The 12322-nt window shown below is 36.3% G+C and overlaps 1 protein-coding gene across 1 annotated transcript; it reads left to right on the forward strand.

Annotated features, from left to right (window-relative positions):
- The first annotated feature begins 812 nt into the window (after window positions 1-812).
- Window positions 813-12250, forward strand: gab3 (GRB2 associated binding protein 3). The gene is made up of 10 exons (XM_042007567.1): window positions 813-968; window positions 3351-3651; window positions 5545-5701; window positions 5797-6230; window positions 7361-7407; window positions 8439-8685; window positions 8944-9034; window positions 9459-9543; window positions 10784-10903; window positions 11175-12250. The coding sequence occupies exons 1-10, from the start codon at window positions 897-899 to the stop codon at window positions 11289-11291; spliced, it is 1671 nt and encodes a 556-aa protein (XP_041863501.1). The 5' UTR covers window positions 813-896; the 3' UTR covers window positions 11292-12250.
- The last annotated feature ends 72 nt before the right edge of the window (window positions 12251-12322 follow it).

Here is a 12322-nt window from a genome sequence, read left to right on the forward strand (position 1 = left end):
GCACCTTGGGAGCCAGTTTAATTCTTTAGGCATTTGTGGCAGAGCTGGATATTTGCAAATTTAATGTTCTCAAAGTTTGAATCTGTCAACTGGAGCGACTGATTGCAGATAAATTGCACAGTAGATCATATGTGAAAAAAGAAACTTTATGTAAACATTCTCTACAGAGCCTTACAACATGTTCTGTATGGTTAGTTTTGCAACCTTTCATGAAAAGTGTTTGCAAAATATAAAATGTTAATCTTACAAAAGACCAAGATATTTTACTTCTGCAATCTGCTCAATTAGTTATCCCAGTTTTGTTTTTTTTTTATGTTTTTGGTTGTTTTTTTTTAATCAAGGGCCATGCACTGGGGAAAAGTGAAGCTATAGATACTATGATTAATACTACTATGTCATAATAAAGACTTGTGTGACAGCCCCTAAGGTCTTTTCAGTTAATCTTTTGCATCAAATAGAGAAGCAGGTTGATGTTTTGATCAGTGAAAGCCACTTCTTTTTCTGTGGAGTTTAGAAACCACATTGCATGAACAAACAAAGTGTATCTCAACGACAGAATCAGTGACGTCTTGATCCTAGATTTTATTTCAATGTTACCGGTCAGCGAGTCTCAAAATCTGTCAATCCCCATTACGGGTTGTGGTTGTATTTATCTCTTAAATCAATTTCCCCTCAGGCAACATCTCTATCCAGTCAAAATACATGATTCTCTCTGTCTCTCCCCCTCTCTGTGTTTCTCTCTGTCAGTGTGATTGGTTTCTTTACTTCCTCCTTTTGGAGTGGCTGAGCTGAATACCAGAACACAGGATATGCTGCACAGTGCTCTCAGTTTCACAGCAGCAGCAGCAACAGCAGCAACAGCGGCAGCCGTGAAAACGACACGCTCTGCAGTCAAGATGAGTGCTGGGGATGTGGTCTGCACAGGCTGGCTCATTAAATCCCCTCCGGAGAAAAAACTAAAGAGATTTGTGAGTAGAAGCGCACATTTGACACTTGTCTTTTGTCCTCTGTAAAGAGGTGGAATGCAAGGGTGTGCTGCTTAGCCTTGTGTTAATGTGTGTGGGTCATAATGTGGAATGAGGAGTTGGAGACATACTGACATGTTTATGCTTTCCTTGTCTTTTAAATTGAGCTGCAATTTAGTGTTCTTCTTTTCATCTTCTAAATTTGGTAGCTGGCACTTCATAATTAAAACAGCAATGTGTTATAATAATGACATGATATGTCTGACTGCAGATGGACTTGGCTACGATTCCTGTAGCAAGTATATATATATATGTATATATATATATATATACATATATATATATATATTTGCTTACTGGAATATCATCCAGCCCTCACTGTTTTGTGGTTGTTGGGGTCATGTGATAATGTCAGGCTGCTGTGTGCATGTGTGTTTGTGCAATGTGTGTGTGTATTGTGAAACATAGGAAGTAATGTCAGCAGCAGTCAGATACTTATGCGACTAGCAGAAAAAGTCCAGCTTTATGATAACTGTTTGCACTTCCTCTCTACAGCAAAAGGAGGTTGGGGGCCATTTGTCAACAGCAGTGCAAGGAAAGTGTGGGTGGAGGTGTGGGTGCATGGGGTTAATGAGAGTTAGGGTTTAGGGATGGAAATAGAAACTTATTCTAGCACAACATGCAAATCCTGCTGATGATATTAAGACAGTTTGAAAGACAGACACAGTTTGCCTTATTCAAATGTCAGGTACTGACACATGACAGTATGGAAATTAGAATAATCTCGGTCAAGATAATCTTTGTGTATGATGCCCTGAAACTATCAAAGAAAATGTTATCGTATTGGCACACAAAACCAAATCCTTTGTGACATAACAGTCACATTTAATAAAAAGAAACAGGACAATACCGAACTCTTCAACAGTGATTACACGCTGTGTAAACAGACATGTAATATCTGTAACATATGTAAGATTGCATTATTGCCTGTGAGGTGGCTCAGGGTAGAATTTTAACCTGGACACAAGACATTTTGACAAATGAGTGAGTCATCTCTGGAAATGTATAAATGGCCCAGAAAAATGGCTCAGCTGTCACTTCTGCTGAAAGCATGTTTATAGTTTGACCACAGTTGACTTAGGTCACATGATGGTAGAGAAACACAGTTCATCTTATAAGGATGATCATAAGACGTGGTTGAAAGGTCTGGAAAAACTTTTTGCATATTTTTGAGTCATAATTAGGTCACCACATTATAAATAAATGTATATATGCCTTCAGTTTGTATATATACAAACACACACACACATAATTATATATATATATATATATATATATATATATATATATATATATATATATATATATATATATATATATATATATATGTATGTATGTATGTATGTATGTATGTATGTATGTATGTATGTGTGTGTGTGTTCTGAATTGCTCTGGTTTTTCTTTTATCCTTTCTCTTAGTTTCTTAAGAAGGCAAGATATAAAACAAACACTTATCAGTTTCTGCTTAATCTCAATACACAAGACAACTTATTTTCCCCACAGCTCAGGCTTTGCATGTTGTGGATCAAGTTGCCATCTGTAGTTACGGTTTCCTCTTAAACCTGCCTGTGTTTTTAGTAGTAAGTGTGGTGTGTCTAACCATTTCCTGCTAACAAAACATAAATTACTGACTGACTCGTGGAGGAACAGATCACCCAAGAGATTGGAAAAACAAAACAAAACAAAACAAAACAAAAAAAAACATTTTAATACCACAAAAAAGATCAAGAGAGACTCCACTTGAAAAATTTACTTAAAGCCGCAAACCAGGTGTGACATGATAACTTTGAGTTAAGCTCCATTAATACCGCTTAATAATACTGTTATTCTTTTTAATTATAACTAATCATTTTAATCATATAATAACTCCTTCATAACTGGGATGCCACTCTATTCAGTGAGGCTTCAGGTATGTCTTATTTTAAGTCGATATGAAGCTGTAAATTCCTTTCAGTGGGGAGCCAGAATTAGGTTTTCAGTAATTTTGCTGTGAAAAAGCAAGAAGTGCATTGAGACCTATTTCGTTGTGTTAGGCATTTTCTGCTAAATACAACCAACTTCCTCTTCTCTTCACTTCTGGGAAACTGAATGCAATGTTCCGCTTACTGACCAAAACAAAAGCCAAAGAACAAAAAAAGAAAAAAAAAACCAAAACCAACAACAAAAAGAAACAAGAAAAAACTGTGTTTAAATTTGTGGAGTTAACAGACGATAACAGCTATGATAAAATCCTCGGTTATGACAGAGCACCTAGAATTAGGCTATAAAGTTTATGTTTAAATGTAGAAGTGACTCCATGAAAAATTCTGTCTCGTACACCTGCAGGCATGGCGAAAACGCTGGTTTGTGCTCCGAAGAGGTCGCATGAGCGGCAATCCTGATGTGTTGGAATACTACCAAAGCAAGAACTCTAAAAAGCCAATCCGTACCATTGACCTGAAGGAGTGCGAGGTGGAGATGCATAACGGACAACTGCGGATAAAGCGAGACTTTCAAGGAAAGCACCTTTTTGTGGTGAAAACGTCATCTCGCATTTTTTATCTGGTGGCAAAAACTGAGGAAGAGATGAACAGCTGGGTCAACAGCATCAGTCAAATCTGCCAATTTGGGAACCTGGAGGAGGCAGGTAGATGCAGAGACGGATCTCTTCTCATTTTAATGTGTGTTTAAGCTGCACTGGATGAGCATTTTAGTTCTTAAATACACCCATCTCACTGAAAAACACAAAAGATCAACTCCAAAAGCCATTTGTCCCCAAACAGGACGTGATGTGAAAAGCCACATTTATGAGGTCAGAACAGTTTGTTTGGTACTATCAAGCTTTTGGTAAATCACCAGATGTTTGTCTGGTTTAACATACAAGATTGTGGTTAAGTTGCTGGAAACATGTCAACAAGCCAAAGTTCACACATGTACATGTTTAAGCTTTGCAACAAAACTGTGCATGTTTTTTCCTTCTACTAATCCTGCACATCCTCAGTAAAATCAGTCAAATCTAGCTGAATAGTTTTTGTGTAATCTTATCTAAAGGTAGACAGACAGCAGCGATCACATACCTTTTCCTCAGCTCTGTTCATGTTAGAAGAGCTAGAAATTTATACTGTGATCTGGATGTGCATTTTTTATATTCTTCTTCTTCTTCTTTTTATTATTCAAATCTTAAAGCCACCTCAAATCTTAAAGCAAACCCCTTCCAGTCTGTATAACTTGGATGATAAATTACCCTGTAACAAAACTCTTAAACTCACCACCAACTGCATGTTATCTAATTTTGGTTAAGACGATAACTTCAAATCATCAAATCATCTTTCCATAGTAGCGACACAAAACAAGTCAATATCACACTATTTCATATTTAATGTAGATGGTGGTATAAACCTTTTTTTTCACATAATTCCAGGAGTTGAAAGAAATTCAGATCCAGTGAAATAGAATGAAAGGTTTAATCACTTCAAGACAAAACGTGGCCTCATGTTTTATCAGCAATCCAAGTGTTGTCTGTGCAAAGAAGATGTTTCCAACAGTTAAAAATGTTTCGTATGTTACTTGTCATGTAGCACAAAGCTGCTGTTTTAACAGAAGGGATAATAGCAGAGCTACAGTGAGGCCAACTTTAAATTCAAAGCAAATTCCTAAAATGTTTGGACCACTTCCATGGGGTGGAGTTAATCTAGATTAATCAGTTAGTCACATTTCTATGTAAATTTTAAATTAACACTTGAATCTATCACTTAATGCTTTGTTAAAATTATGCTTCTTTATTGTTGCATCAAATTGAGCATCAGCATATTTCATGAGAAGACTTTCAGACATGTCTGTTGGAAAACTGCTGTCTGCAAGAGCGAGATAGAGCAACGGCACAAACTTACTGATATGCTGCCCATGTGCATTCAGAAAAAGGGACACAAGGTGACAGTTGTCATTTAAAATTATATTTCATTGAATAAACACAGATTGTTGCTTTTGTTTATTGACTTTTTGCTTTAATTAAAAGCTTTTTGGAGAATGTAGGACAGCAGCAGCAGATCCTTTCTACCGATCACAAAAATTCAGTCATGCATCAACTTAAAAACGTTTACAAAGACTTTAAAAGGTTGTTCTGTACCCAAAAGGGAACACAAACATCTATTAGGAGTAGCAAATGTTTCATGAGAACATGCAAAGTCTTTTGGATTTTTTTTTTTTTTTCTGCAACACATTGGTTCTGCAGGGACGGCCTTGACTCAGACGGCCTTGAGTGTAATGGAATGAAACACATTTCTGAACAAGGGCCAAACAGACTAAAAGAGAGATAGAATATATTAACAAAAGAGGGAAGAGGGACACGTGTGTCTTCTTTCAGTCTCCTACAAAAAAATGTGATTAATCTCTTCAAATTCCATTGCTATATTTACAGTAAATGTAAAAATGAGCACGAACTAGGTTAAGCCTGCATGTGTTTGTCTAGTTTTTGCTCTCCTATGGCATTGACATTTCATAAACCACATTCTCTGTTCTGCTCTCTGTTTGTGCTCATCAGAGAGCTCAGAAGACGGCATCTCTCTCACCCCTACTTCCATTCAGCCCTCTCCTGATGGATCTGACCGAGTGTCTGTGGCGAGCCAACCGGATACTGGTCATCCACACGATTACCTCTTTCTCTCACAGTGTGAGACAGGGAGTGTAGGCACTAGTAGGTATGTACACACTTTAAGACCTTTTACACAAGTTGAAATGATAGCATGTTCATGTTTAACAAATACTGTTTTCTTTTTTTTTTCCATATATGTAGACATGACAGCTTCTCAACCTCTGACATTTCTCTGGAGCAGAAGTCATCAGACGATGCTGTCAAGGACGCATACGCTGAATCTTCCTCATCCTCCATCTCTCACGCGAGTCCCAGTCCATCTTTTTTCCCCCATGGAAGGTTGACCAATCCTCCATTCAGCGCTCCATGTGCCTTCACAGTTTTACCTTCATCGTCTTCTTCTCCACTACTGCATTGTGCCACAAGTGTCTTCCAGTTTGACAAACCTTACCCGTCTGCAGCGGGTGATATACAAACACCTCCTCCACTACCACCTAAGCCAAATCACCTGTCAGAGCAGCTAAGTGATGGAGGAGGTCACAAGTCAAGGGCAATAAGTGCGCAGCATTTCCCAAGCAATGTGCCATTATTTTCCCGAAGGACCTCTTTGTCTGGCTTGGACCATTTCAGAATGGGTAAAACTTTATTTTAAAAACATCTTTATACAGCTGGGTGTAAAAAAATCAGTTAATTGTAATTGATTAACATTTAATTAATCCAAAGTCATAAAACTCAGGAGATTCATTTTCTTTTCCGGTGACTCTACCCTCATGTGACTTACTGATGCTCGGGGAAATCTTAGCATATAGGGCATGGGAACCGCCGTCCCTGCACAGCGCATTCTGGAACGTAAACAATACGCTGGCACCATTTTCTCAGGCCACAGAGAAAAACCTGGCTATTGTAGATTGATAAGTTTTTAAAAAAACCATAATTTTGGATGTTAGAAACTTTATTGAGGCTCAGTTTAGACTTTTTAAGTCTTTGGAGGCTCATGTACAGTTTACAAACCCTTATTTTGTCATTCTACCTGATCTAATATGGAAAACACCTTTATATATTATAGGGATAATTAGGAGAATTAGTCAGGCTTCATTCAAGACACACTGATAAAAAGGTTCTCTGTGTCGCTTCCATCCAAGATCAGCTTCTCTCTCAGAGATAATACCAAATCCAGATCTTTTCATTCCCCAGTGGATTACAGTCACCTTTAAACTATTTGACAGGAGCAGCTTATTACTGCTCACATTAGCAGCTAACACCAAGACTGTGACCTCCACTGTGTTCAACAAACACAAATGTTTTGAAAATATCAGTACGTGACATGACCGAGCAAGTACATACTCCAAAGTAAAACGACAGTGGATTGGTAAATGTAGACAACATCTTTCGATGTTGTTGTATATCATATTTCAGAAGCGCATGTAGATGCGTCATATCAGATGATTACAGTAATCTGATTACTCTCAGATATTTGATTTTAATGTTCATGTAAATGAGCTCCGTGTTTTATATAAACAGTTATCTAAGAATTTCTTTAATATTCAAGAAAAACTGGTGCTGTTACATAAGTATTTGTAAATGAATCAATATTGAATCGAGTTAGATGTAATCAAAATCGAATCAGGCTGTTCAGTCTAATCAGAAAATTAGCGGTGATACCCAGCATTTCATCCTCAGCATGCACAACACAGCTGACAGAGCTGCATTCATCAAAATGAGAATGAAAATGCACTTTTTTCACCCTTTTTCCTTATTTTTTTAGGTAATGCTGAAAGATTAATGAGGAACAGGAGGCAAAGTGTTAATTTGGTAAGAGAAGCATCAGCATCCAAAAATAAATTTGATTTTCTGTGTAAGATGAGAAGATATCTGTATGTCTTATCTGTATGATAAATAGATAGCTTAAACAAGTTGGATAAATTTAGTCCAAAGCCTGCTTTGTCCAAAAATACAAATCACATTTAAGGTTTACCTATTATCATGATAGTTATTAAACTATTTTTAGATTCATGCTGTTACTTCCTTGCAACTAAATTCAAAAGAAATTTAGCATACTACTACTAATAGCTTTTAGCTACCTGCTAAAACAAACAAACAAAAAAAAAACATTAAAAAAAACATGCACATAGCAAAGAAATATCAATGAATAATTAAATAATAAACTTATCTGGAGAAACAAGGCCACCTTTCAACCCACTGATTTCAGTGTTTGCACTAAGCTAAGCTAGCTAGTAGCTTGCTGCTGCTTTACACATGCCCTACAGACAGGCTGGGCAGCAGGCTGGGCAGGGAAATGATAGCAAATTACAGTCAAATAATTTATTCAAAGCTACTTTGGATTTGACAAATTACAACATACACTGAGTGTGAAAAAAAAGTTGGAAGTGACTGTTAAATAAAGTGTAGCCCATTACAAAAAACATGACCTTTGGGCTTTATCATCCGTTTTATTCTAAACAGCATGATAATTTCCATTAGGAAAATGTCTGTTGGGATAGCAAACCAAGTGATTAATACAGTCATTTTATCATAGACTGTTAGACTGTTATGCAATCACATTTGTTTTTTTAACCACAAGAATAACTACCTGCAGGCTATTGACTTGGATTAAGGAACTTCCTCATCACCTTCATTTTGGAGACCTGGAGGCGATGTTACAATTGTTGCTGGTTACAGCTTTAGCAATAGTTTCATTATTCAATGAGCAAAAACATGAGATCAAAATAATTTGAAAGATTAAGATGTAGCAGGTCTACACAAAGTGGCTTTAACAAATGTTTAATCTAAAAGTACATTGTGGTGCACCTGTCTGATTGCATGATGCTTTATCCATTTTACAGCCTTGTTTAAATACCACGCAAGTTCAAAGCTACCAAGATGAGTCATATGTCCCCATGGCATCCCCTTCCCCCTCTCTTACAACAATCGAATGTGACGGTTACATCCCCATGAGCCCCAGGACATTCAGCTTCCTTGGTTCAAACAGCAGTGTTGAGTCTTCCTCAAGTTATAGCCCACTGATGTGTCAACCTGGAGATCTTGCACCACCTCCAATTCACCGGCACCTCAAACCCCGTTTGAGGAGAAGTATGAGTCATTCAATTCATTTTATGGTTGGAGGCCATTAATTTTTTCTCAAAGTACATGTTGCCCATAAACTGTAAATATGATGTGCATAACATCTACACGTAGGTCTGTAATTTACAGGTGTAGCCAATTCATGGAACATGCTATGACCAGATTTATATAAATGTCAGTTTCCAATCTTTTGCCATTTTTTAAATGACCTTGCTCTGTTAGGTTACTGAATCACAGTCCATAACTTTAACCTTTCTGAATTCATAGCTCGACCCCCACCCCTTGACTTGAGAGGTCTTTCTACAATCACCGAATGTCCCACTCATCTTCCTCTGAGCAGAGCAGTGACAGAGTCATCGTAAGAGGAAACCATTACTCTAAATATACACACTGTATTTTAAATGAATAATGACATAACCACATTAATTAAATTAGTGCTCAATCCTTAGTTTTATAACTGTGTAGATGTAAAGAAACTCACTCAAGAGACACTTTATTTAAGAATATCTGGTATTTTTCTAAAAATTTACTTTTATGATTATAGCTTTTGGTTGTTGTCCAAAGAATACAGATTGTAATCAGCTTTTTGTATCCACAGAAAATGCGAATAACCAGATTTGGATGCAGTCCAATTGCAACTATTTAAGATAAATGCAATTTTAATGTTCAAATAAACACAGTTCTTTTTCTTTAGTTGTATTTTTCTAGTTTCTGATAGTTGTACTTTAAATGTGCATTGTTATCTGTATGTAATTAATTTAGTTTATGTTTTTTATTTGCAGCTTCTCAGCAAACCATTTACCTCTGGACAGAAGACTTGAGAATGTGGACGGTTCAGGAGATGAAGTGACAAGCTGCTCAGCACTGGTAAAATATGGGTTTAACACATGTATTGAGTCAGTGTCACTACAGGGATTGGGTTGTACATCTATCCATCCATCTATTATCTATACAAACTCAGTCCAATGCAGGGTCACGGGTGGGGGTGGGCTGGAGCCAATCCCAGCAGCTACTAGACAAGAGCCAGGTTACAGCCTGAACAGGTCGCCAGTCCATTGCAGAGCCCATGCAAAGAGACAAACCAGACTTAAATTTAGAATTTAGACGTCACACCTCACATGCATGTCTTTTGACTGTGGGAGGAAGCTGAAGTACCCGGAAAAATAACCCAGGCGGGGACAGAGAGAACACACAAACCCCACAATAAAAGGCTACAGTCAAAGTTCAAAAGAGGAACCTTCTTGCTGTGAGGTGACAGTGCTAACCTCCACACCCAATTTTGCAGCTCATTTTGGTTGTGCATTTTTATAGGTTCAATAAAAAGCCATGACGATTTTGCAGCTGTAAATGAATGTTTGCACATAATTTCAAATAAATTTGCAAATAAATTTCCTTGCTTTTGGAGGATCAGGGGATTGTTGTGATGACCCTCCTAATGCAGCAGCATTGCGCTTCAAAGTCAAACATGCATACGTGAAAAGATGTTTGCAAAAGAACTTCTATTTATCTTTACAAATACTCTTTTCTTTTTTTTTTTACAACCATGCAAATCATTTTCTACACATTCACAAACTTTAATCTCTCAGGCAGATTTTTTTACAGGGTGACAAAACTTGATTTACAAATACAAACTAAAATTATTTGCAAACATTTATTTACAGCTCCAAAATCTTTATAGCTTTAAATTAAGCCCATAAATTTTTCTGTAATTATATCAACTTGCTAAGTCTTAAACCTTTTCTTTCTTCTTTTGTTAAAGAAAATGGAACAGGAATACATCTTGCCCTCCATGACTGTATGATATATGATGTGTTTTTGTGCTGTAATAATGATTATTGTTTGTTTTTTCTTTTCAATGTAATTAATTTAATTCAATTCAATCCAGTCCCATTTAATTCAATAATTGTTTTATTAAACGGCAAGAGGAAATATGCAACATATGCAACTTCTCCTTTATTTAATTAAGCTGTCTTAATAAAAATGAGAAACCAGTTAAATAAATTTTAATTTAATTATTTATATGTTTGATTTTATAAGTATTTTAGGTTATTTTAATTAAGGTTAGTGATGTTTGTGCAAAATCTTAATTTACTTATTTCTGTGGCAGGAATCAAGACAATCTTTCAGTCCCACACTTGATGGAGTAGTTCAACCTTGGCCAAGAAGGTCAAACCTCGACTATTTGTCACTGGATTTCAACTCTGCATCCCCTTCCCCTGTGCAGAAGGTATGCTTTGCTGGACAAATGACTGAAATTCATTGACTTGTCAGTCAGTTTAAGTGCTAAATGGGTGGTGGTATAGAAATGCTAATTATGTTTTGTTTTTCACACAGTTGTAATAGCAAATATGATTATTCAAAATTTGGGACAACAAAAACTTTAGGAGCATTAACTGCTAAATGTTTGTTAAACAGGTGATGCAGAGCTTACACAATGAGATTAGAAAATCTCACATCTCGTCATTGTTTCTTCCTCTCCCCTTCTCTATATCAAACAGAAGCCATTTCTGTCAGATGAGTACAAAGTTGACTATGTGCAGGTGGATGAGAAGAAGACTCAGGCTCTTCAAAACACCAAAATGGAGTGGACGGATGTCCGGCAGTCAAAAACATAAATGGAGTATGAATGGTGACATAATATTCAACATATGGTTTCAAGATTATCAACAAACAATCAAACCAGCATGGTGGACATTTATGAAGGGGACCAAAAACTACCTAAAAGCACTTTGGAAAATCAAGAGTGGTGAACCAGTTAGAGGAATCATAAACTTGCACTGTTAAAATGAAGTGAACTGCCTGTAAAACTGAAGTGTAAATGCATTATTCACTGTGATTTTTCTGCTCATTGTAGCGTAAGGTCCAACCAAATTCTACAAAGTAGAAGATAAATGTTGTAAATATGTGTATGAAAATGTTATATAAAACTCTAGTTCTGAATGAGTTTCACTATGGGCATAAACTGACTTAAAACATTCCCAACAACTCATGCAGCATTCAGGTGTTTTAACCTGTTTCTGTTGAACATACATAGATTTCCACACAGCAAATCGCTGCTGAAGAAAAAAAATTACAGGCATGTTCCCTCTATTTTTGTATGCCTACTGTAAGTTAAAAACACAACATATCTAAGAACTTAGAAAAAAAAAGTTCAAGCACTTTGGATTATTATAACCCAAATGACTGAGAATCTACATCAACATACTACATATAAGGTTGAAAGGTTCAAGGTACTTCAAGTATTTGTTTATAAAAAACAATGGAAGTCCTCCAGTACTTTAACTTAAAGAGTCATTTTTTTAAAATGTGATTATTTGCAATCACATGCTTTTCAGTGACTGGAAACCGAACCAACTCCTTAATAACTGTGGAATTACTCATATTTAGTTGTGCAGTCTGCTACTCTGCATATTTCCAAACTAATCAGCAAAAATAGCAGACAGGCAGACAAAAAAAATGCAGATTGATCATTTGATTGATTGAATAATTGTGAAAATGACGAGTTCTTCAAGGGTAGAATACGATAATTTCTTATATTTATAAAATATATTAATTTAAATGACATCATTTTCAATTTAGTAATCCACTATATTTTTCTTTTAATTTATTTTTAACCACTTTGGCTTCTGCTGCGTCTTTTATTATT

Source organism: Melanotaenia boesemani, chromosome 15 (genome assembly GCF_017639745.1).
Source record: "Melanotaenia boesemani isolate fMelBoe1 chromosome 15, fMelBoe1.pri, whole genome shotgun sequence".
In the NCBI taxonomy this organism is placed as follows: domain Eukaryota; kingdom Metazoa; phylum Chordata; class Actinopteri; order Atheriniformes; family Melanotaeniidae; genus Melanotaenia; species Melanotaenia boesemani.

Bases quoted from the DNA above. Each gene is read 5' to 3' on its own strand.
- gab3 (XM_042007567.1), top strand. From the start codon at position 897: ATGAGTGCTGGGGATGTGGTCTGCACAGGCTGGCTCATTAAATCCCCT. The intron at 969-3,350 runs GTGAGTAGAAGC...GTACACCTGCAG, and splicing joins AGAAAAAACTAAAGAGATTT to GCATGGCGAAAACGCTGGTT. The intron at 6,231-7,360 runs GTAAAACTTTAT...TTATTTTTTTAG, and splicing joins CTTGGACCATTTCAGAATGG to GTAATGCTGAAAGATTAATG.